This window comes from Thermobia domestica, chromosome 12 (genome assembly GCF_964235325.1).
Source record: "Thermobia domestica chromosome 12, izTheDome1.hap1.1, whole genome shotgun sequence".
In the NCBI taxonomy this organism is placed as follows: Eukaryota; Metazoa; Arthropoda; class Insecta; order Zygentoma; family Lepismatidae; genus Thermobia; species Thermobia domestica.
In genome coordinates this window covers 205,650,176-205,673,144 of record NC_137465.1, presented here as the reverse complement: position 1 = coordinate 205,673,144, position 22,969 = coordinate 205,650,176, and the positions used below count along the sequence as shown (strand labels likewise).

Sequence of the window (22,969 nt, the reverse complement as noted above, 5' to 3'; positions counted from 1 at the left end):
CGCTCCTTTAGGAGCTCTGTTTGGCACAAGTTACCCCAGCGCTGATGAGCAGAGTTTATGACAACGCTGTTTCTACAGGTGGGAAATTGCTTGTAAATACGATGGATAGATTTATGTAACCTATTCTTTTCCCTATGTTAATTTCTTTCGAGCGAAAGGAAAAAAAATCGTGAAACTTAGAATAAAATAACGGAAATTATTAAAAATATGTATTTATAATAAAAATGTCCAAAATATTTATTTACATATTTTTTTTTTCAGAAAACGTGCATTTTTATGTGAAATAAAATTTGTAATTTACACTCGCAGACTCTTAATTGGAATGATAAACTTTGTTTTGGGCTTGTATGTGTTTGAAAACAAAATATGATTTTACATAAAAATTCGGGCCGTAATAATGATTTAATTATGATTATCCCCATAAGTTAAAAAAAAATATATTGTTTATTCTTAATTTAAAATTATTCTGGCATTAAAAATGAAGCGTGAATTTGGGAGCAATGTTTATGGTACAAATAAAGTTTCAATAATCTCTCTTTTTGTAGTCATTCTTGAAGCAAATTTTTGTATGCTTTATCAATATCAATATGAAATGTTCAAGGTTTTACAAGATGTCTAAAAATTATTTTTAACTGGAATGTACAGTTGTTGAGAGAGGGGCACAAAAATTGTTCTGGGATTGGAAACTGTGCCTCCATGGGAGCATCCTTGCTAGCACCCCTCTCCAAAAATACGTAACAAAGACTGGATTTCTTTATTTAGCAATTCACAGTGAAATGAAATACAAGAAAAAGGGACGGAATTGTGAATTTGCAATTAAAATTATCATAATATAATATTAATAATTTCTTTCCAGCACACTGTAGAAGTAACGAAGTTTCATGATGTGCAATTCTTGTTTTAATGTTGTCATCTTCATATTTTTACTGTAGTAAAAAATTGTAAATGGGATCTCCATCATATTCCTATGTTTCTGTTCTATGTCTTGTTTTTCGCCACAATCCTTGGGTTTTAAAACTAAGGAAGCAAACTGGTTTCCTCGTACTGACGTTTCATTATCACATGTTGTAATGAATGGAGGAAACTGATCCTAGCGATCGATCATATTTCAGATTGCGGGTTTGAAATATTGTGCATGTTGATACTAACCACAAATTCAATGGCGTAGATTGTAGAGCGTTCACTTCCGGGGCCAAAGTTCCTACGTTCAAATCTTGGATGCGCAATAAACACCGAGTGGGGTGGATTTTCTTGGGGTTCCATTTCTCCCTATATTCACATTCCTTTTGATTTTACATCATTAACTCAATAATTATCTAGCTTGTGAGATGTTAAACTAATGCTTTAATGTGAAGTATAAAAGTTAAGCAATTAGTTTTCGTCTGTCAATAAGGCGCCTTTGGGAATTGTGAAACTACGAATTTGCAATGATTGATTTCTTTCACACCCGTAAATGTTGTTCCGGGACACGATTTTATTCTTCTTAGGAATAAACTGTTTTCTGCCCACTGGTTGTATTTGTTTTTATGTTATTCATTTTTCTACTTGATTAGAGAAGAATACATTACTTATTTAACATCGTTGTCATGATTTCTTGATCTTGTTTTTCCATCATGGGAAATTCTGTATGGCTAATTACATATGAGGGAAGATTTCAAGAAAATATCTTATTCTGGGAAAAGTCATGGAATTCTTTCCCGTAAGTTTTGTCGCACGCTGGATTTCACGTTCTTTGATTATTATTTTTATTTATTTATTTTTTCCGTAGGTAAAGCTTATGATCTTGAATCCAGACTGTGGTTTCAGAACCGATGTGGCGTTCAGTCGACAAGATGTGATGAAGTTGGTCGAGATGTGTGTGGATATGTTGACTGTAGGAAAGTCTCCAAATTTAGTTGCGGTAAAAATGAATGTCTACTTCCAAACGAACTTTGTACTTCGAGGTACTTCTCCTGTTATAATTTGAAAGTTTACAATAGTGTTACATATTTATTTATGATTGTAAGTACGATCTGTCTTAAGAAACACTTAATAATACATTTTGCATAGAAGAATAGTTTTTCCATATCATTCTCTGGTAGTAGGAGTTATTCAGTATTCATATTGCTTTAAATAGTTTACAAGTAAATGGTGCGAATTCTTTTAAGTAGTATGTGCGTCATCGTCGTAAGAAGAAGACAATTAATATATACAGTTGTGCTCAGGGGCGGATCCAGGGTGGGACGATCGCCTCCCCCCCAGAAGAGGAAACTTTTTTATTTTATATATAAATAAAATATATAGTTTATTTTTTGACGCTCTTAAAAGTAGCTCTAAGTAGCGGTATTACAACCCACCGCCCCCCAGAAGTCCGTCCTGGATCCGCCCCTGATTGTACTTAACGGTGTATTTTTGTTATTTATACAGTATTTAAATAAATAAATAGCCTGCCCCAACAGAATGAAAACTATCAATTATTATTATTATTATAAGGTTTCTATTGGTCAGGAAAGTCAGGGAAAATGGTGTAGGTCAGAGAAACTCAGGGGAAAAGACTGGAAATCAGGGAAAGTCAGAAAAATTTTATAAAATATATTTTTTCTAACATTAATTGTACACTAATTTCAGTTTATAATGCCTATTTGTTTTTTATTGCTTTTTTTGTTTTGTTTATGGTTAGTTCTTAATAATAACAGTATGGGATGTTGCTCAGATTTTTATGGGAGGTAAGTGGAATGTACGTATGAGCAATTGATTACTATTTGTCTCTATAGAATAAATGTTCTCATATATAAATATTCACCGTTATTTATTCTTTATTTAGATGTCAACGTCGTCCGACTCCTGTAATGAAAGTCAGGGAATTTCCTGCCAAAGGTCAGGGAAAGTCAGGCAAATAGATTCCTCGAGATCAGTAAAAAACCTGTATTAATAACGGACGACAAACTTTTAGCGCCATAAAAATTCATTTTTTTCCAATTTTGTCGAAAACTATGTATTAGAAAGTACCTGAAGCATCTCATCTCATTTCTTTTCAGTTTGGTGCCGTTTATCGATTCATATATGTTTCTTCTTTAATCAATATTATTCTTAAATAAAAATTGGGGGCACTGTGGCTCAGAGGTAGAGCACACATCTGGTGCGTGGGGTCCTGGTTCGATCTCCCGCCAAGTATGTTCGTGGTGGACAACGTTGTGTCGGTGAGGTACTCTCGTTTCCTCCCACATTCCCATTCTATCAATTCTTCCATCATTATTCACTTCCTTAATCATCCGTCTCCCTTACCCTATGAGGCATATTCATGGGACATTAAACTAAAAGAATTTGTTCGATTCCCCGTGGGGGCACTCGGTCGTAAAAGTGTTAACAGCTTTTTCAGGCCAGCTATCTTAAGTGAGGTTTTCCCTGGGCTTTCCTCATTCACGCCAGTCAAATGCCGGGATGGTACCTAACATAATGCTCCCAGGCCGCTTTCTTCCCTCCCTTTCATCGGATAGTGTGCTCGCCGAGGAATGTCATCCCTCATATGCATGACGGGCTAAAATGGCCTTAGATGCCGACAGCCCTGAAATATAATTCCTAATCTTAAACGCCGCCTTGTGTATATGCAACCCATATTACCTATTTGTTATGCTAGCTTACATGTGTCAGATTAATTCCTTCAGTATAAAAATGTTTGGTTTGTATCTAGAATGTCGTTGGAGTTTTAGTTATTCTTTTGGGTTTATTAAGGCTCGAGGGAGGTCTCAAACTCAAAACTGATGAGAAATCCTGACATATTAATTGTTGCGAAATTAATGCATAATTTTGAACCGCAAGCTTAAACTGTCGTGACTTGCTTGAGGCTGAACGGAATCAAGCGAAATAAAAACCATTATCAGCACAGGTCTGTCTACTAGATGAAAATGTGTAATTCTGGAGGTCAGTGGGAGATGGAAAAAGTGGAAGTCAGTGAGGGAGATCTCACGAGTATGGTGGATAATTATGCATGTAACTTTGATGCATTGTTTATTCACGTTGTTGTCGTATAACATGATTAGACCTCTTCTATTGACCAATGCCTAACATAAACGTTGTACTGTTCGATACATTTCGTCAGTTTCTTTGCCGTAATGAATCCGCGTGGATTGAGAAAGCTATAGTAGATCAATGTAACCACGAAGCATCTCACTGTCACTAGTCTTCTTTGAGCCCAACGTTGGCTGTGGGAACGTTTTAGGGCCGGATTTGCGATTCAAACATTGGTAGAATGTGTCAGTCTTACAAGATACAGTTCTCCTTACCTGTGTGAATATGTTCGAAAAACGGATCGCTTTCGTAGTTCGGAAGTAGCAGCAGTGTAGAGCTGATTCAAAGCGCCAATTTATTTGGTTCTCGGTCAGTTTGTCTTATCTTTTTACTTTTCCAGTTTATTCAAATGCCATGTTATAGTCTAGTGGTCAACGCTTACTTTCTTTGCAACCTCTCGTGTCTTTTCCCTCAGATCAGTTTCAAATTGTAGTCGCCAACAACCGAACGACATTCGTGATCTTTCTTATCTTCAAGCGGAAGTCATCATGACAGAATTTTCGAAACCAACCTTTCGGTATATATACGCTCACATTGTCTTAATTTAACCCTCATGTTTGCTTTCTTGTTTTCTCATGCATGAAAATAGGTGAAGACACAGATATATCCCAAGACGTATGTGTCTACAAAGTGCTAAACATGAGCTTTTGAATGATATTAACAAAGCATACAGCCAGCATGTTTTATAGTCACTGGTATATGCTAAAATAAAAGTGCCCGAATTCCTATATTAATTTTGCGCAATCCAACCCAATATGATACGGGGATATCCTATTAATTTATACAGTCCATCAGAACAGGTTCGCCCTAAGCAATCCCTTCCCCTCCTCCACAAAGAACAAATCTTAAAAGCCAAGATTTTTAAGTGTGCTACCCCACCATGAACAACGAAGGGGAAGGAAAGTGCAGTCGCACTCAGAAAGGCCTAAACATTAAAAATACAATATCGTTGTGTCTGTGTATTTTTCTTTAAATAATAATTTATTATGTTAGTGAAAGATAAAGCAAACACACGTGCAGAGGAAAGATAGTAATCCTTTTTTATAAAATTCAATATCGAGCTTCAATCTCAATATATCAATTTGCAATTCCACTGCAATTAGCTCTTTTTTATCTTTATTTCTTGATTTTCCTTCTACATCTGTTTAAAAAAAAGAATTTTCCACCTTCAATGTTAAGGAACTTGTATGTGACAAAGACAAGATTAGTTTTCATATCAAAACTGTGTTAACTAATAGGTGTGCGCTTTGTTCGAGAATTGAGTTCTTGTATTTGACAACAATCAAGCAATTCATGCTGGGATTTGTTTAACCATTTGCTTCAGCACTGTCCATGTGACCTTAAACTAATGCATCCTAAACATGATTTGTGAATGTAGTATTCAAATAGAAGGTTACTTTAGTAAATTTAACTACCATCATCATGAAGTCTTTTTCCAACAAGAAATATTTATTTTAAATAATATAGTTATGATAGATTTGGCCGCCCCGTGCAAATGCACGTGTTGCACATATGGTAGAGCCGGCCTTGCATCAGAATATTATATGCGTGAGAGCCTCAGGGAAATTGTCACTTCATTTTTGCGCCGCGCTAGTCATGGTAGACTTAGTCACTGGCCGCCAATGAGAAAAACAGTGTGGTGACGTGTGACTAGCAGCTGGGACAAGGTGTTCTTCACACTGTTGTATGCCGGTGAGTTCGTTCTTTTTCTTTGTTCCTGATGTTTATTGTTTTTCCTCCTATTTTTATCCTCCGTGAACAAGGCTCTAGAGCAGAGTCGAAAACTAGGAAGTATTTTCAGGAATCACAATTATCTAATGACACTGTTTTTCGTGTAATTGTGTCGTAATGTATTTCGGTCGCTCAGTTACACTATTTTCCTCAAGTATGTAAAATGATTGTCAAATTGTCCGAGCGTGTTAATACGAGGTGTGTCCAAAATGTACCGAATCTTTGGTTAACAAAAATATGTTTATTGATTTGGAAATCCGAAACACTAATCCCCTTCAAAGTAGTCTCCTTAGTAATGCACACACTTCTCCTAGCGCTCCCTCTATTGTTCGAAACACTTCTGAAACGCAGTTTTTGAAATGGTGAGCAACCATGCCGTCACATTCCACATGATGTCTTCTTTTCACTCAAATCGGGTCCCTTTTAGTGGCATTTTCAGCTTGGGAAATAACCAAAAGTCACACGCATCCATGTCGGGTGAGTAGAGAGCAGGGCCGCGCCGTGGGGGGGGGGGGGGAGCGAGGCGACGGCCCCGGACGCCGAAGTAAGGGGGGCGAAAAAATCGGGAGAAAAAGGGGCAAAAGAAAAGAAAAAAATACTTGGAATATATGTATGGGGGCGCCGTCGTATGCTCTCGCCCCGGGCGCTGATTTTCCACGGCACGGCCCTGGTAGAGAGCTTGACGACAGGCGATGAATGCCTGAAGCAAATTTTGCGGAGACTTTCCTCATGCCCAAATTCTCATTCAAAATTGAATGTACCGATCCGATTGAATGGCTTCCGCTCGGGTATCGCAAAGGTTTTGGCAAAATTTGATGTAATATCGCTGCTCAAGTTTTCTGTCATTTTACAAATAACTGAAATCTGACGACCACTTACTACACGTCTTCACTCGTTGGCCAACTGACGCTTTCTGCAGCCAGGAAAAAATTGACGACTGCGCATGAATGTCTCCTCTACATCTACAGCGAAAGAAGTCCCCCGCGCTTCATTGGTTTACGCAAGAAAAAATAAGATTCGACACTTTTTGAATACACCTTGTATATCGTCTGAAGAATCGAGTAGTGTTTGAAATATTGCAGATGTTTATGCACTTTGTCTTCTGTGACACAACACAAAATAATTATTTCAGAGGTGGTTATGGGAAACCGGGAGGCTTTTAAGAAACGAATTGCTCCCATTAACAAGGAGATATTGGAATCAGAGGCTTCTACGAAGGAAGAGCTGGAGAAGCTGTATAAGAGACTGGTTATATCTGCTATTTTGAGATCTCGGTTGGGAAATCCCACAGTCATTGCAGTTATGAGAGAAGCAACAGGTAAATTGGTAACGTATTTAAGTTCCTGATTGAATGTTCTAGTTAATTTGTATCAGTGATTTTTTTAAACTGACAATAGGAGTTACGTTTGTCTCCCTACGTAGATTAAGATATTAAAAACGCTAACATTAAATGTTAAAGTATTCATAGTTTGTTCGCACAGTATAATTATATATATCTATATTATATCGGGTGTTCTAAAAGTGGTGCCAACGGACTAGAATGTACTATGGTGTTATTTTAAGGAAGGAAAATGATAAAATAATTTTGTAAAGTAGACGACAGCTTTTAAAACTAAACGCTTTTGTGTTTAAGTGGTGATTCAGTAAGAACAATGCTCTCCTGGTCAATTTGCTATGCTTAAATATACAAATTACTCGTTATTCTTCCACAAAAAGTACGCCATAATATGTCATCTGTTTTCTTAATTCATGAGTTTGTAATGTATGCAAATTACATTTTAGATACAAGTTAATAAAGTTATCTAAATAACAACATTATATCCAGTTACTTTTTTAAATTTTAAACACTGTTTCAACTGCACCAACAATTATTCCATTATTTAAAAGTTCGAAATTTAAAATATTTTGTTACTACACAAAATATGTTTAAATTATCTTTTGAAAATGTTACTTAATCTTTGCTGATTTAAAAATAATACTTTGGTTATTAAAGACAGTGATAAATAAAAAAAAGCTGAAGATAGTCGTATTGATTACATAGAATACACTCTAAGAATATCAACTTCTACGGTTGGCTTGGTAGCCGAGTGTTCTAAATCATTGTTTTCTCCTACGATCTGTTTGTATAATTCATTTCAAATGCCTATATCATTTAATTTTGCCTTTTTTGAAAGGAATATTAAAAGCTTATGTTTATATTTTGAGATCTCACTGAGATATCGAATTGCAGTGAGGCAGTATAGATACATCTATGCAACAAAGCGGAATTTATTTACTATTATTATTAGTTGAACTTGACAAGTTCAAACCCCCCTTGACAAGTTCCCTTTCAAGTTGACAAGTTCCTTTTTCTAAACAACTCTATATTTGGCATTCATTACAAAACAATAAAATTACACTGATTTTCTTAGAACATAAGTATTTTTGTAAGAAGTATTTGGGTTAATCTGGTAAATATTTGCTTCTGCGTTAGCAAATGAATTGTGCATATTCTTTGTACCGACGCTAACAGATGGTGCTAGTATCAACGTCTATCGACTTTAACTGCCATCTGGAAAGAATTGAGGTAACTATTTGATGGAGTGGTAGATTAACTATATGTTCCTTTACCTACAATGCGATATTGCTACATAGTGGAAATCGGTCTTCAGACAAGAACCCGAAAGGTATACAAATGTATAGCTTTCATTTTACATATGAACTGGTAAAATGTTCTATCCTGAGGTAGGTTACAGTGAAGGAGGTGACTGAAATATCGATAAAGTCATTAATCACATGAAAGTCCAGATAGCAGGTTTTTTTCTTCTATAATTTAAAATTAGGGGACGCGGTGGCTCAGTGGTAGAGCGTTCACCTCTGGTGCTTGGGGTCCCTGGTTCGATCCCAGCTCGCACCGTGTGGACTTTGTGGTGGACAAACACCGTGCTCGTGGGTTTTCTCGAGGTTATCCCGTTTCCTCCCCTTTCTTCATTCCACCATTTCATTCATATCTCATAATCACCGTCTCCTTTAACCTAATCGGCATAAAGGTGGGGCGTAAAACTGAAAGATTTCATTTTCATTTATATAATTTAAATTGAAAATTGTTAGCTGCCAGATCTTTACTATGTTGCATATGTTCACTGCTGCTATTGGGTGATTGGTTATTTGGAATTTATATGGGACAGTATCAACTGCTAAACGGGATCTAGGATCTGAACCGCTACTGACGTTTTTGTTCTAGATAAGTATCGTAGGTGGGGATCGAATTAGGTAATTCGCGCACAGAGAGCTCACATATTAATCTCCTAGCTACGAATGAATACAGTGTTGCTGCTATTTTCATAGAATATACTAGGAGTTGTTTTTTGTTGTTTTTTTTTTTTTTTTCAGCGGCGATGCAGAGCGTGTTTCCCCGCAGTGAACTTGGTCAGTTTATCAGTCTCTCTCACAAGGACAAAGAAAGGCAGCTTCAAGAGTTGACGGAAATCGTGGCTGGAATCAGACTCTTCAATAGGGACCAGAAGAAAGGAGGAGAAGGAATTGAAGATGGTTAGTGTTGTAATTATTTATATACTGTGTGTTATCACGCCAATTAAATATAGAAATTCCTACCTAGGGCAGATTTCTCAAAACTACTGGTCTTGTGATATGTTTTTTACAAGTCGTAAAATACCAGAATAATAGTAAAAGTCATTTCTAAATACCAATACTGATACCTTTATTTATCATGATTGTATGGTACGAGGGTCATTTCAAAAGTTCTGCACACTGAAAGATATATTAAAGTTAATTTATTGTACAAAATACCTTTACAGGTATTTCAATATAATCTCCATTCTTGCTTATGACAGCTTCCCAACGTTTTGGTAACTTCTGTATTCCGGATAGGACACCATTAAATGTTGATTTAACATTTAATGGTTAATTTAACATTAAATGTCAATTTTAAATGCTGAGTTGTCTGGTCACTCGGGTCACTTCACTGAATGCTTCGCCAATTGTATCAAAACTATTTCCGCGGAATGGTTCCTTCAATTTGAGAAACAAATAAAAGTCTGGTGGACTAAATCAGGATTATATGGTGGTTTGGGAAGTATTTATCATCCATAGTTGTCGCGATTCTTTTACGACATGCTTTCTGCTCTTCACTCAGGTCATGCGGAACACATCTGGCAGTGATTTTTCTCATCTTTAACTTTTCAGTAATGATTCTGTAAACTGAAGTGACAGATATTCTGGCCTCATATGCAATTTCCTCACATATTTTTCTTCGATCCTCTCTCAAAATGTCATTCAAAATAATCTCAGAGGTGTAGTCTGTTGCAGTTGATGGTCTTCCACTTCTTGGGTTGTCCGCAGTACTTACACGATCTTTACGGAGACGAGCTGACCACCATGATACAGTGCTACGATTTATTATATTATTTCCACAAATCTCTCGCAAACATTTTAAATTAAACTTGAGTTCTTTCCACGTAGAGTTTCGATTTTGATACAGGAACGCTGGTCACTATGTGTAGACCGACCTGAGTCGGGTTCACCTTCCATTTTAACACTGAATTTCTCACAACATAGCCACACGAATCAGAAAACACAGACAACCGTCAAGCCCAAACTCTGACTCACAACTGACATAAAATTTAATTTGATCATATCACTGAAACGGTTGCGCATGCGCTCTGTCCAATTTAAAATGACCCTCGTATATGCAGTTGTAAAACGTTTGATTTTAAAAAGTTTCACACTAGTGTTGAGAAATAGGTCTTCAGTCATCTGTAATATGACCTCCTTATGTCAAACATCTCATTGCACTTATAGCCGTTAACGCTTTTATCTTCCAGCATTCGCAGTGAAAAGAAGACGAACGTATTATTATACTTATTATGAATGTGATCGTTCTTGTTCGTTATTCATTACACTGGGGCGTAGAGGCGCTTCTTTATCTCCTCATTGAAATATTGCTGCGAAACATGTGAATATTAAGTCCTAAGACCAGTGACGTACGCAAAAAGGAGAGTTCCGGATGTTAACCCTTTCCTCATTTCAATAAGATATAATGGAGAAATAAACACTTACTATATTAAAATATGTATTCCCTTATTTGATGAATTTTTGTGTACGTTACTACCTCAGACTATTCTATTGTGAGTGGGGCTGCGGTGGCTCAGTGGTAGAGTGCTCATCTCTAGTGCGTGAGGTCTCGCATTCGATCGCAGCTCACACCAAGTGGGCTTTGTGATGGGTAAACACTGTATGCAGGAGTTTTCTCGGGGTTCTTCTGTTTCCTTCTACTTTCTTAATTTTACCATATCATTCTTTATCAACACCACCTTTTCTTTTAGCCTTATTGTGGAACATAAAACTAGAAACTTCATTTTATTTTAATTCTATTGTGTAATAGTTTTATCTTTCTTCTTCCCAGATTAGCAATCTTTCGTTTCGTTTCATGGAGCATCCACTCTTTCCTATCTTGAGCCAGACTTCATTTATATGTACATTTTCTTCCCTGTATCTTGTATTGTGTGATCCGTATATTTCAACCGTGGCGTCCCTGAAGATACTTTTCTTTTCTCCCCATACCCAATAGGATGATTCCTCTATGTGTTATGATATCTACATTGTCCAATCATCCTTACGAGATATTCTTCCGTGTACTGCTTTTTTCCCTACCATTTCCAATATTCTTTCATTTGATACGTTATCCAATTATCTAATTTTCCACATCTTTCAATAGCACCTTCATTTCTCCGTTCTTCCTTAGAGTCTGTGCCTTATATCCATACAATGTCACACTCCATACATATACTTTTACCAGCCTCTTCTTCAGTTGTATGTTGATATCTCCGGCTTGAAATGTTTGTTTTCCTTCGAGTGCTTTCATCGCCTAAGCTATTTTGGCACTATAAATTAAAACAATCTAAGACGTTACTGTGAACACATGGTTTTTACAATTTTAAATGTTTTACTTTCACTTCAATTTCTTTCTTTATGTCTGTCTTTCTTTCTTTCTTCTTCCTCTTGCGTAACATATTCGCTAACACTCTCTCCTTTGGTGTGAGCAGTCCCAAGTTCGATTCCCGACGAGGACACTCGGACGAAAAAGTGTAAGAGCTTTTTCAGACCAGTCATCCTGAGTGAGTTTTTTCCTGGGTTTTCCTTATTCACACCAGGCAAATGCCAAGATGGTACCTAACAAACTGGTCTCAGGCCGCTTCTTTACTTCTCAACTTCCGCGAATAGTGTACTTGCCGAGAGACGTCATTCCTCATACATGACGACTTTAAGGCCGTAGATGCCAGTAATTTCCAGAAATACATATAAATAAATAAATAAATAAATCCTTCCTCCTCTTAACTGAAGAACAACTTGGTGAAGTGATATGTTTTAAATTCTATAAAGCGTGTGTATATCGTAACGCTTTAGGTTAATTTTATGTATGTATATTGGACGTCTGAAGTTGTGAATATGTAGGTGATCACCAACAATTCACTAGTTAAATAAGATGTAAAAAACTGTGTGAAGCCGAAGCTCTTCATTTAGTGTCTGGCAGATGCAGGCAACAGAATTGGTTGCCAAAATCATTCCAAGAAAACAATCGTCCTATTAGTTTTCTTAGACCAGTTAAAAATCAGTGAATGTTTTTATTTGGTTTAGCTTGATTTCGAGATTCATTTCTAATTTTGCATAGGATTTAACATTTGCTTTAATTAACAATAGTGTGGTTATGCTTAAGGTTTATACTTAAATTTTTAATTGGGGTGCATTGTGAGAGGTTTTTTAGTAACGTAAATATAATTAATTTGTTTATATTTTAGATAGAAGAGTTATATAGCACTAATTAACTTTAGTAATTTGAGCTTTAAATGAAAAGATATAAGTTTTAATGTGTGATTGATTTAATGTTTTTGATTAATTGTTATGTGGTGTCGTGAATTATTTTATATAGAGACATTTTTAATAGTTCACAGAGTTTTTAAGCACGTACCTGTAATTTTTATTGAAGTTGTTGTCTCACAACAGTCACTAGAGGTGCAATTTTAACATAAGTACTTAACATCGTGGAGATCTACAGAGAAGTCTGTTATTTGGTGAAAATGTTACTTTTTGAACATTAATTGATACAGACTATGTTGTTTGGAGTCTGAAGATAAAATGTGATTTTAATTTCTGAGTTAATCAAGACAGCTAGCGATATAATATTTGGTGACACACCATGCTATTTTGGAAGTATCTTGAGATTTTATACTGTTTCTTTTGCTGAGGTTGTTACCTAAAGTGCCCGTGGTTATGACATAGAACCACATCATCGAAAGAATGACCCAGAAAATTAGGTTTATGTACAAGATGGAATGTGGTTTAGATGAATTTACATAATGAGCAAGTTTATTATGTAAGTAAAACTGTCTTTAGCACAGAAGACGAACTTGCAGACAAAATTACATAATAATTCTTAATATTTTATAATAGATTTTAACCTGAGATTATGTGAAGGATTTTTTTTTTCGGGGGGGGGGGCAATTAATGTTAAATTTGAAGTTAAGATACAACAAAAATAAAAAGTTTATAACTGGCCGGTTACAATATTGACTTCCATCAATCATTCAGTATGACTTTATGATTGTGTTAAATTCCATTAAACTGAAAGTAGCCTTATTATAAGATTATTTGTTTGCAAAATAGAAGCAATGATACAAGAAAAAATATTTTAATTCTTTTTTAAACACCATCACACTCAAGTTTTCTGTTAAGTCTTATTCAAACTGAGATGCGATATGAAAAAAAGCATTCTAATAAATACGTAACATTAAAGTAAGAAAAAAATTAGCTGCTTCTTCGCTAAGCGGTTAGTGTACATGTCTTTTGCGTGGGAGACCCGGGTTTGTTTCCCGATGGGAGCTCATGTAGTTCGGGTTCCACGTTAAGTTGTAGGTCCTCGTCTCATACAGCTTCGATGCTGAAAAGGACGCTAAACTGGAAATCAAAGTAAGTAACAATAAATATTATCCATATTATCAGATACTTTAATGTGAACCAACCCTATTAATGTTTTAACTTAATTGGAAGTTTCATGTTGTAGTTCCGTTTATGGTGGCGTCTGCCATTGAAGCCACCAAACAGTCACTGGAGACAACACTGGAGAGGTCGTTGAAGAAAGCGTTCCAGTTCACTGCTGTTCTGGAAAAATATTGTCTTCAGGATGAGGAACCAAATCCCTCGCTGCAGGAGGAATTGGATTATATTAAAGATTACCTCGTACTTATCAGACAGTATGAAATCTATCTAAGGTGAGTGCTCAGTGCTTAGTTGCGATTGGTGGGTGCTGGAGTAAAGGTGAAGAAGTCGTACTTAAGTCACTTTGAGCTATTTCGTAAAACAAAATCAGATCCAGAAAGTAAAATTGTATTGTGAAAAAGAAGAAGAAGATATAAACTGTAAATTAAGCTCGAGTTTCTTAGATTACTATTGCAGAACAGGAAAATTTCAAGATACACCATATTTACTTGTGTATTTTTTTGATGGGGAAGTATCTTGATTGGAAGTATCACAGAATGTACGATAGCCAAGTTGGTAGAATGAGCGGACTGTCGTCGTATACTTGTTTTTAATCAAAAGATCCAATATATTTTAATCAAAACTTTTCTTGTATGCCTTATATCTCGAGAATTACATATAGTGAGGTCAAACCCAAACTATCACTTAATTCAGTATGATATGCTTATTCCGTAGAAAATACGAAAACTCGATTTAGGGGCCGTTCAAAAATTTTGTGGCCCTGATCCAAAGACTAATTATTGGCCAAGATCGCATTCTTTTGATGTATTTTTTTGATCATTCCTAAAATTCTTGTTTTGGGTGACTTCACGAGTGGTGGTTACTCATCTGTCTAACAGAACCATGTCACGTGCACACTCAATGTTGTCATCATTTGTGGCCATAGATGGTTGTCCGGCTCCTTCCTCGTGCTTAACACTTGTGCGACCATTTTTGAATGTTTCAATCCATTCGAAGATATTCCGTTGCGCCAAGACACTGTTCCAGTATTATGCTGAAGGTCTTTGATGGATTACGGGCCCTAATACACCTTCCGGCCACAAAAACCGGATCGCTGCTCGTTGTTCCACTTTGGTGAACCTTCTAATGGAGCGGCCATGATCTGTATCTGAAACAAAAGGGAAACAAATGGAGGAATTAGGTTCAGACTTTCCTAACATGAACACAACAGCATAATAATAAAATAAACGAGGACATGGGTCAATATAAACAATGTGGGAAAAGTAATAGCTACATTGTGGATATTTTTTTACTTACTCTCGTCGGAAGTCATTTAGAAAAATCGTATACGCAAAGAGCAAATTGATCCGTTCAATCTCTAGAAATTCAGGCCCATATTCTGATGTAGTTTCATCATTTTAATGTTCTCTAAAAATGAATGATGTCTTGATATGTTAGAAATATCAACAGTGGAACGTGATTTCAAAATATAACATCCTTACCTCATACTTTTACCTAAAGGCAACTGTCCGTTCATTAGAACAGTAACTATACAATGTCCATTTTAGGCATCGTCTGCTATGTGAACCACGGTGGCTCGGTGCTAGAGCCCTCACCTCTGGTGCGTCGGGTCCCTGGTTCATTCCAGGCCTTGCTAAGTGTACTTTGTGGTGGAAAAACACTGTGTGCATGGTTTTTTTCGGGGTTCCCAGCTTTTTTTCCCACTTTCTTCATTCTACCGTTTCATTAATCTCACCACCATTTCGCTTAGCGTCGGTACATAATCATTGAATATATTGTGCTATGTCTATAGAATAGCAAAATAATGGGAGTGTAAATTTTCCAAATACAAGGGCAAATTGGAAAGTAACCTCCGATTGGTGAAAAAAGAAACACTAAAGTAAATAAGAAGAATTTATTATTTACATCTGAAAACTACTTATTTGCTTTATTTTCCAACATAGTTTCCACAGACATTCAAACACTTATATCTCTGTACTAGCTTAGAAATTCCATCAGCATAAAAATCTCCCGCCTGTGCCTTGAGCCAGGCTGTGACCGTAGTGTCACTACGTCATATAACACAGTCCTTGAAATTTGTGGAAATTCATCGGAAAGCATCGAGATTGTGAAACGTCGATTTTCACGAACTTTTCCATCCATTTTCTGAACGAGTTCATCAGTGACCAACGATGGCTTGTCACTCCTATCTTTGTCATGAATGTTTGTTCGTCCATTTTTAAATGAACGAACCCATTCACGAACAAATTCTTCACTCATCACACTTGGTCCATACACGGCACACAGTTCCTGATGAATAGCTGCTGCCAAATATTGTTTTTGGCGTAAGAAAATTTATAACAGTTCGCACCCCGCAACTGGCGGGGTTTTCTATTGCAGCACATATTTTGAGACGCTACAAAAGTGGAACTAATGATCAGACAACCTTCACTCTACCACGGCTGGATGCAGAATGATCTACCGCACACATCTGTGCAAACATGTAGCGTTGCCCTTACTACTGTAGAGGATATCAGGCTTAGCGCCTATTTTGAATTCTCCCTGTATGTTGTTATTGTTCTTCAAACAAGAAATTGTAATTATTAAATAATAAAGAAGAGACTTCCCTATGTTGTCACCTCATCCCAATACAAATTCATGCTTACCATTCTCTTCCTAGTTTCCGTAACTTCATCAAAACAAGTTCAGCCACGCCGTTTCAGCAATTAAACTTCCCTATTAACCAAGATAATTGTGATGAGCTAGTCATCCACGTGCGGAGCACCAGGAAGAAGCGAAAGCTAGAAAGTAGAACAAAACCAGGGGACACGGAACCCTCGAGGTGAGAAGTGTGACAGAAGCTGCCAGAAACACACCTTGGACCCCTATTCAGAAGAGTCGTCGTAGCAGCAATTGAGAGACGGTCGGCACGCCTGGGCCCTCACCAACCCTTGCATGACAGAGGTGTCATTCCAAAGAGGCCAGGACATCTGGGAGTTGTTGCCCTGAGGTCGAGAGGTTCTTCACTCTCGAACGTGAGGTCCAAGATCGATACCAGACGGAACCACTCAACGGATTGGAGGATAAGGCTTCACCCAATATTTGAAGAGGCTCATCACATCGAAATGGCTGAGGTACAGTAAACCTTTTCCTTTCCTAACCTTTGCGTCTCTGTGATTTCTTCTATTAGAAAGCATGCATTTCATTTCATTCATCCCCAATTAATTACTTCAGCGCTGTACTGCTCAGATCCCCACGTACTTTCTCTCTTGCCATGCGAAGTGCTATCCCCACATTCTTTCAGTTAAGAACTTATAATTGAGCAAATAACTGTGGTTGTAACCCCACAGTACAGTACAGCAAGACTACTTCACGCACAGTGACCAATCGGAGGTTAGTTCCCGAACGCGACTTGTATTTGTGTAACTGTAGTCATTTGTTCGAAGTTCCATTTATTTTCATAAGAATTTGCATATAGCTAAAATATGAATTTTCACATGTTTTCGCTGTTTAACGTTTCAGTTTATTATTTCGTAACACCAAGAGTTTCCATTGCATTTATTTTCAGAAAACTGCTTGCAACAGTCGAAGAGTGTGATCAACAATATAAAGAGACGCACGAACGCTATCAGAAAAGGATGGCGAACATTTATGAGACCGTTCAGTTTAGGACGGCAATTCCAACTGTGCAAGTCTATGTATGTGTTTTCTTTGCTTTTTCACTAAAATTTCTTTTTCTTTAGATATTAATTTAAAATTAAATCTTTAACCAAAGCTTTCCTTTGAGTTCCGCAGTTCTTTGAAGGAGCACCAAGCTTTGATACCGTTTGTAACCCTTCTACTGATTAAAGGGAAAGGATTATTTTTAAATTAAAATTAGGTAACCAAAGCTCTTTGGAGAAGCGAAGACGCGTATTTTTGTAAACCATAGTAATTTTATACAAATTCTGATTTTTTACCTCCTTCAATATAAAGCCTAAATTTCTCCCTCACGCAGTAGAAGACCCAAAGTGGCATTGACTTTTGATGATTCTTTAAAGAATTGCGGAGCTACAAGTGAGTCTTTGATAACTATATGTTCCATGCATTCAAAAACAAAATAATGCAATCTTTAGGTGTATGTTCAACGATTATACGATATAACAGGGTTCTTCTGGTTAGGGAAATCTCAGAGAAAATGGTGCAGATCAGGGAAGCTCATTGAAAAAAAAAAAAAAAAAAAAAGAAAGAAAGAAAGAAAAAAAAAAACTGGAAATCAGGAAAATTATATAAAATATATTTTTTGTAACATTATTGCACACCAACTTTAGCTTAGCCAACCATTATAACACTTATTCGGTTTTTACTGCTGTTTTCGTTTGTGGGTAGATATTAATGGTCACAGTATGGGACGTTGCTCACATTTTTTGTGGAAGGTAAGTGGAAATGTACGTATGAGCAATTGATTACTATTTGTCTCTATAGAATAAATGTTCTCATATATAAATATTCACAGTTATTTATTTCTTATTTGTATGTCAACGTCATCCGACACCTGTCATGAAAGTTAGGGAATTTCCTGCCAAAGGTCAGGGAAATAGATTTCTCCAGATCACTAGGAACCCTGTATAAGTAAAGGAGATAAATGACGATGAAGAGGCGGGAGGGTAGGAAATCAGAAAACCTCAAGAAGACCTCAGAAACATATTATTATTCACGACGAACTCATATGTTCCGGAATCAAACTAGCGACACCTCCGACCAGGGGCAGGTTCTTTCTGTCTACAATAAAATCACACTGGATTGGGGGGGGGGATAAATGAGAAAGACTTAATGAGGAGAAAATAAAGGGACTCAGAATGTGATAGTGAAAAGCAAATCTTTGCTGTATAATAAAGCATATGAGAATTTTTTGTTCATCCTCCTAAATGTAACATGTGTGTATATCTTAACCTGACTCAGTGTCAGAAACGTTAATGATTTTTGTTATTTTCTAATGTAAATTTATTCGTAATTGCTTGTCATACGTAGAAAGTCGGAAATAGATTGAATAAAAATATTCTTGATAAGAAAAATTAAATAACTTTTAAACGGGAGGTCAGGAAGTACTGCGTAATTCATTCTGAAAGATTTAGCTTATTTTCATGCTAATATTGATGAAAAACTTTACCTTGACTGGATTTTATTCCCTCCCCCCCCCCAAAGAAAAAAGGTTTGTGCATTGGATAGGAGGTAAAGTCCATCATATATGCTGTAACCCTTCCCCCTCTCGAACACATACACACTGTGTGAGATCTAACCTGTAGGCGCTAGCGAGTATTAAATTAGAATTGACAGTTATCAACAATATATTTGAGATGAAAAGTATACACTCACCAGTCGTCGTACTTAGTTGTCTGCACTGTAATTCCCATAATGCACTCTTCTTCTCTTATTTATTGATATGAACTTCTCGGCTTCCTCGAGAAGATCTTTGTGGCAGTGAAGAATCATCAAGTGTGTTAGCCCGTATCGGGTCATAGTACTCCTAAGATAAGATTTCATTCTTCGTAGAACCGAAAATTATCTTTCTGCTGTCATTACCTGGTAATATCATAGAAACGGTAAGATAAAGGATTATTAGCTAATTAACTTCCGAAAATATGTAATGAGTTATCTCTTTTGGTTCAGATTTCAATAAGGCAAACAGATCTTGAATACACTGAAGCGAGGAACGCATCTTTAACAGTGTTTTTAAGTTATTAAACTGTATGTCCTTTGAATACATTTCGATTAAAACTGGGGATATATGAACAGATTCTCCATTAGGACTACTAATCGGCAACTATTCAATATCCTTCAGCGCAGAGAAAGTATAGCCCTCAAATCTTCTAACTGTGATGTTTAAAATGAAGTCATAAATTTCAAAATATTTTCCATGGCAATATCTCCCAGTGCTTGGAACACACAAAACATTGTCGGATTTTGTTGTGTAAAGTTTTTTAGAGATTCTTCTCCGCTGTGGCAATGGAGGGCTCAAAGTTAAATTTTCTGCGTTTTCCAAAACTTTATCATAAACTTCATCGAAGTCATTACGTTTTGACTGAAGGACATGCTTTGTTACTCCTACTGCTCTATTCATTACTTCAGCGCTAATATTACTTTTCTGTAATTGTTTGGAACAATGTTCTGTCGATGAAAATATTTCAAGGGAAAAGTAGAATCCAAAGAAAGTGGAAAACTTCTTCATAATCGCCAGAAGACTAGTAGCTCCTATATCTGGTTCATTTCTTTCGTCAGAAATTTCCCTGTAGACCATGAGTAATTACGAGTCTGCCAATAGAACATATTCATCCGTTCACTTGGACCTCTCTCGATTAAAATCCGCAATGGCTATTTGATATGCCATTACCATAACTTTTCAAAAACCCATTCTATTAACAAAAATTAATAGAATGTTACCTTTCTATTTCGCACATTGCCACGAACCGCTAACATTGCTGTCTGTCAGTGAACGTATATGCATAAAACTTGAATGTCTGTATCAGGGTGGACCATAAGTAACTTGAAACTATAGTACGCGGCACCTGAACTGGCGTATGACCTTCAGTGCTGCTTTCATGTCGACCAACCCGGTTGTAGCAACGTTGTCAGCGCAATAAAGTGAAATACTACTCCGGCCGGAACTATGATAGAAATTTAAAGTTTTTAACCTAAAACAATAACCGAAAGTTGTAGAACATATTTTTTCTGAGAATATTGGTGAAACAACCATGCTTCTAGCTTGATTTTTTCATATTTTACAGCTGTTTTTATTTTCCTGTGATTTCTTAATGTGATTATTGCTTCATTATGAAAGTTGATTTTAGCAATGAGAATTAGCTTTAACAAGATTAATTTTAGAAATCTCCTTTAATTTTAAATTTCCGTTGTGCAGATCTCTTCTGTGATTTCATGAGATTTTTCCAGCGGGACTTTGAACAAACGTAGGATGTGGTGAAAGCAGTATTGTTAAAATTGTGATAAGCCAGATTTATAATGATCGGAGAAATGCTCCGGGAGGAGACCTTTCCCCTGGGTTTTCATCTGAAGTAATTCACTGGTCATTAGCCAGGTATTTGGTCTTTGTTCTCTACGGGCTTCTTGTGCCAGGAGTTTAGTTTCAGTTCTGAAATCATTTTAAAGACCAGAAAAGGGAAAAATCCTTTCTGTCAATCAACTGAGTAGCATAGAGACCAAAAATAAATCTGACGTCAAAACTTCGTTTGTTTTCTTTTCGATCCTATGTTCTTCGTATCTGCCTGGCCAAATCCGTGGGCGAAGTTGGTAACTTACCATTCCAAAACACAATAACACAGACGAATTTCGGGGAACTGGATACGAGATTTGATGAACACATATTGCAATGTATAGAACATATTTATTCATTATATTATAAAACCCCTCCCTTGTATGCACTGTCATTAGCGTTTATTTTATACTTGTCGTCTGCGTGTGCAAAGTGCGAATTGGCCCATTTTATACATATATATAAACCAAAAAATCAGGACATCAAGGGCTACATTCTTATTTCGGGCAACTGTGGCTTAGTGGCAGAGCGCTCACTTCTTGTGCATGGGGTGTCTGGTTTGGTCCTAGCTCTCGAAATGTCCTTTGTGAAGGAAAATACCGTGTGAGTGGATTTTCTCGATGTTTTCTCGTTTCTCCATTCCACCACCTTTCATTACATTATCGTCTCCCTTGGTCTCAGTGAATAATCGTGGGACTTTAAATTTAAAAGAATGCATTATTAATTCAACGTACTGAGATTATGCCCTGTGGATTAAAGTAGAGATACAATTAAGAGCCTTATCACTTTGCCACTGTGCATTACTTATTTATATTTTATGAATTGGTGGATAACATGTAATTGTTTTCTTGTTACGAGACTTTCGTTGTCTCGGAATTTAAAAAAAAAAAATCGAAATGGTAGGGCATTGTTCTTCTGTTTGCGGGGTCCTAAGTTTGATCCTCGGATGGATGTGAATGGGGTTGTAAACGACGTACCTAGCCAACTAATATCAAGTATATGTACTAGTGATGGGTAGTTCCGGAATGATTCGTTCCGAAAGAACGAATTCTTCAGAGGAATGAAAGGAACGAATCTCTGAAAGGAATCGGATTTATTTGGGCGGATTTACTCAGGAAGTTGACGTATTAAATCAGTGGATTCGATTGGTGGAACCAGATGGCGGAGCCAACAACAGACGAGTGGATTGATATGAATGGAGTCGGATTGATATGGGTGGGACAAAAACAGTAGTAAAGAATAGACCGACACTGCACAACATAGAAGCAAATAATGCACGTACTGCGCATGTCTGGAAACAAGCAATCTTTCTTACGCGCTCTCGTGTCACTTTTCCGCAATATTCTGACCACCGCAACTGCTCTCCCAACTGGTGGAGAGGGGGAGAGCGGTTGCTAGTCTTATCACTATCTTTCTTTCTTTGTTTTTACTTTTTCACGGGTGTTCAGCTTTACCAGGTCCATAGATTTTTGTTGCAAGACGGATAATAAAACTATTTGCTGTAACACAGCAGCTCTTATTCAATATATTCTGATGTAATGTCCATACAACCCTATAAAATTCGCAGTTGGTGGTTTGATTAGGTTTTAATGCTTATTTCAACACGAAGATAATATAAAATAAATTAAATGAAATCCCTGAGTTTTACGTCCCAGGGTTATGCCAGTTAGGCTAAAGGAGACGGTGATGATGAGTAATGAATGAAATTGTGGAATGAAGAAAGTGGAAGGAAAGGGAGAACTCCGAGAAAACCCACGCACACGGTGTTTGTCCATCACAAAATGTACATGGCGCGAGGTGGGATCGAACCAGGGACCCCAAGCACCGGAGGTGAACGCTCTACCACTGAGTCACCGAACCCCCCGAACCACAAGAGTTGCCACTGGAAATACAACTCGAGTCTCCCGCGAGGAGAACCAAAATTCCTCGTAACGTTTATTATTATTATTATTATTATTTGGTCTAGGAATTAATTCGTGCGGGTGGACAAGACATGGCGCAACGAACGGAGCGTCCCACAGTTCCGTGTATCCACACATGTGTTGCAAACCCCTGTCATCGCGTATCGTTCGTAGTATAGGGCAGTGGATTAAAGCGTCAACAACACCAGTTTGTAGTTAAGTGAACATGGCGCAATTTGTGCCTGATAAAGTGTTTTTGCGGGGTCCTGCTGCATTACTTTAACATGCA

The 22,969-nt window shown here is 37.0% G+C and overlaps 1 protein-coding gene across 12 annotated transcripts in view; it reads left to right on the top strand.

The window, feature by feature from the left end:
• Positions 1-22,969, top strand: part of LOC145666975 (cilia- and flagella-associated protein 206) — a 224,542-nt gene that overhangs the window by 179,297 nt on the left and 22,276 nt on the right. For 7 of the 12 annotated variants that reach the window (XM_081734636.1, XM_081734635.1, XM_081734630.1 and 4 more), the window contains exons 3-6: positions 6,911-7,096; positions 9,151-9,309; positions 13,838-14,045; positions 17,321-17,450. In XM_081734636.1, the coding sequence (XP_081590762.1) occupies positions 6,911-7,096; positions 9,151-9,309; positions 13,838-14,045; positions 17,321-17,450 (683 nt within the window). Of the gene's footprint in view, positions 1-1,768; positions 1,944-6,910; positions 7,097-9,150; positions 9,310-13,837; positions 14,046-17,320; positions 17,451-22,969 lie in introns of all 12 variants that reach the window. The other 5 variants (XM_081734626.1, XM_081734625.1, XM_081734627.1 and 2 more) reach the window with 1 other exon arrangement.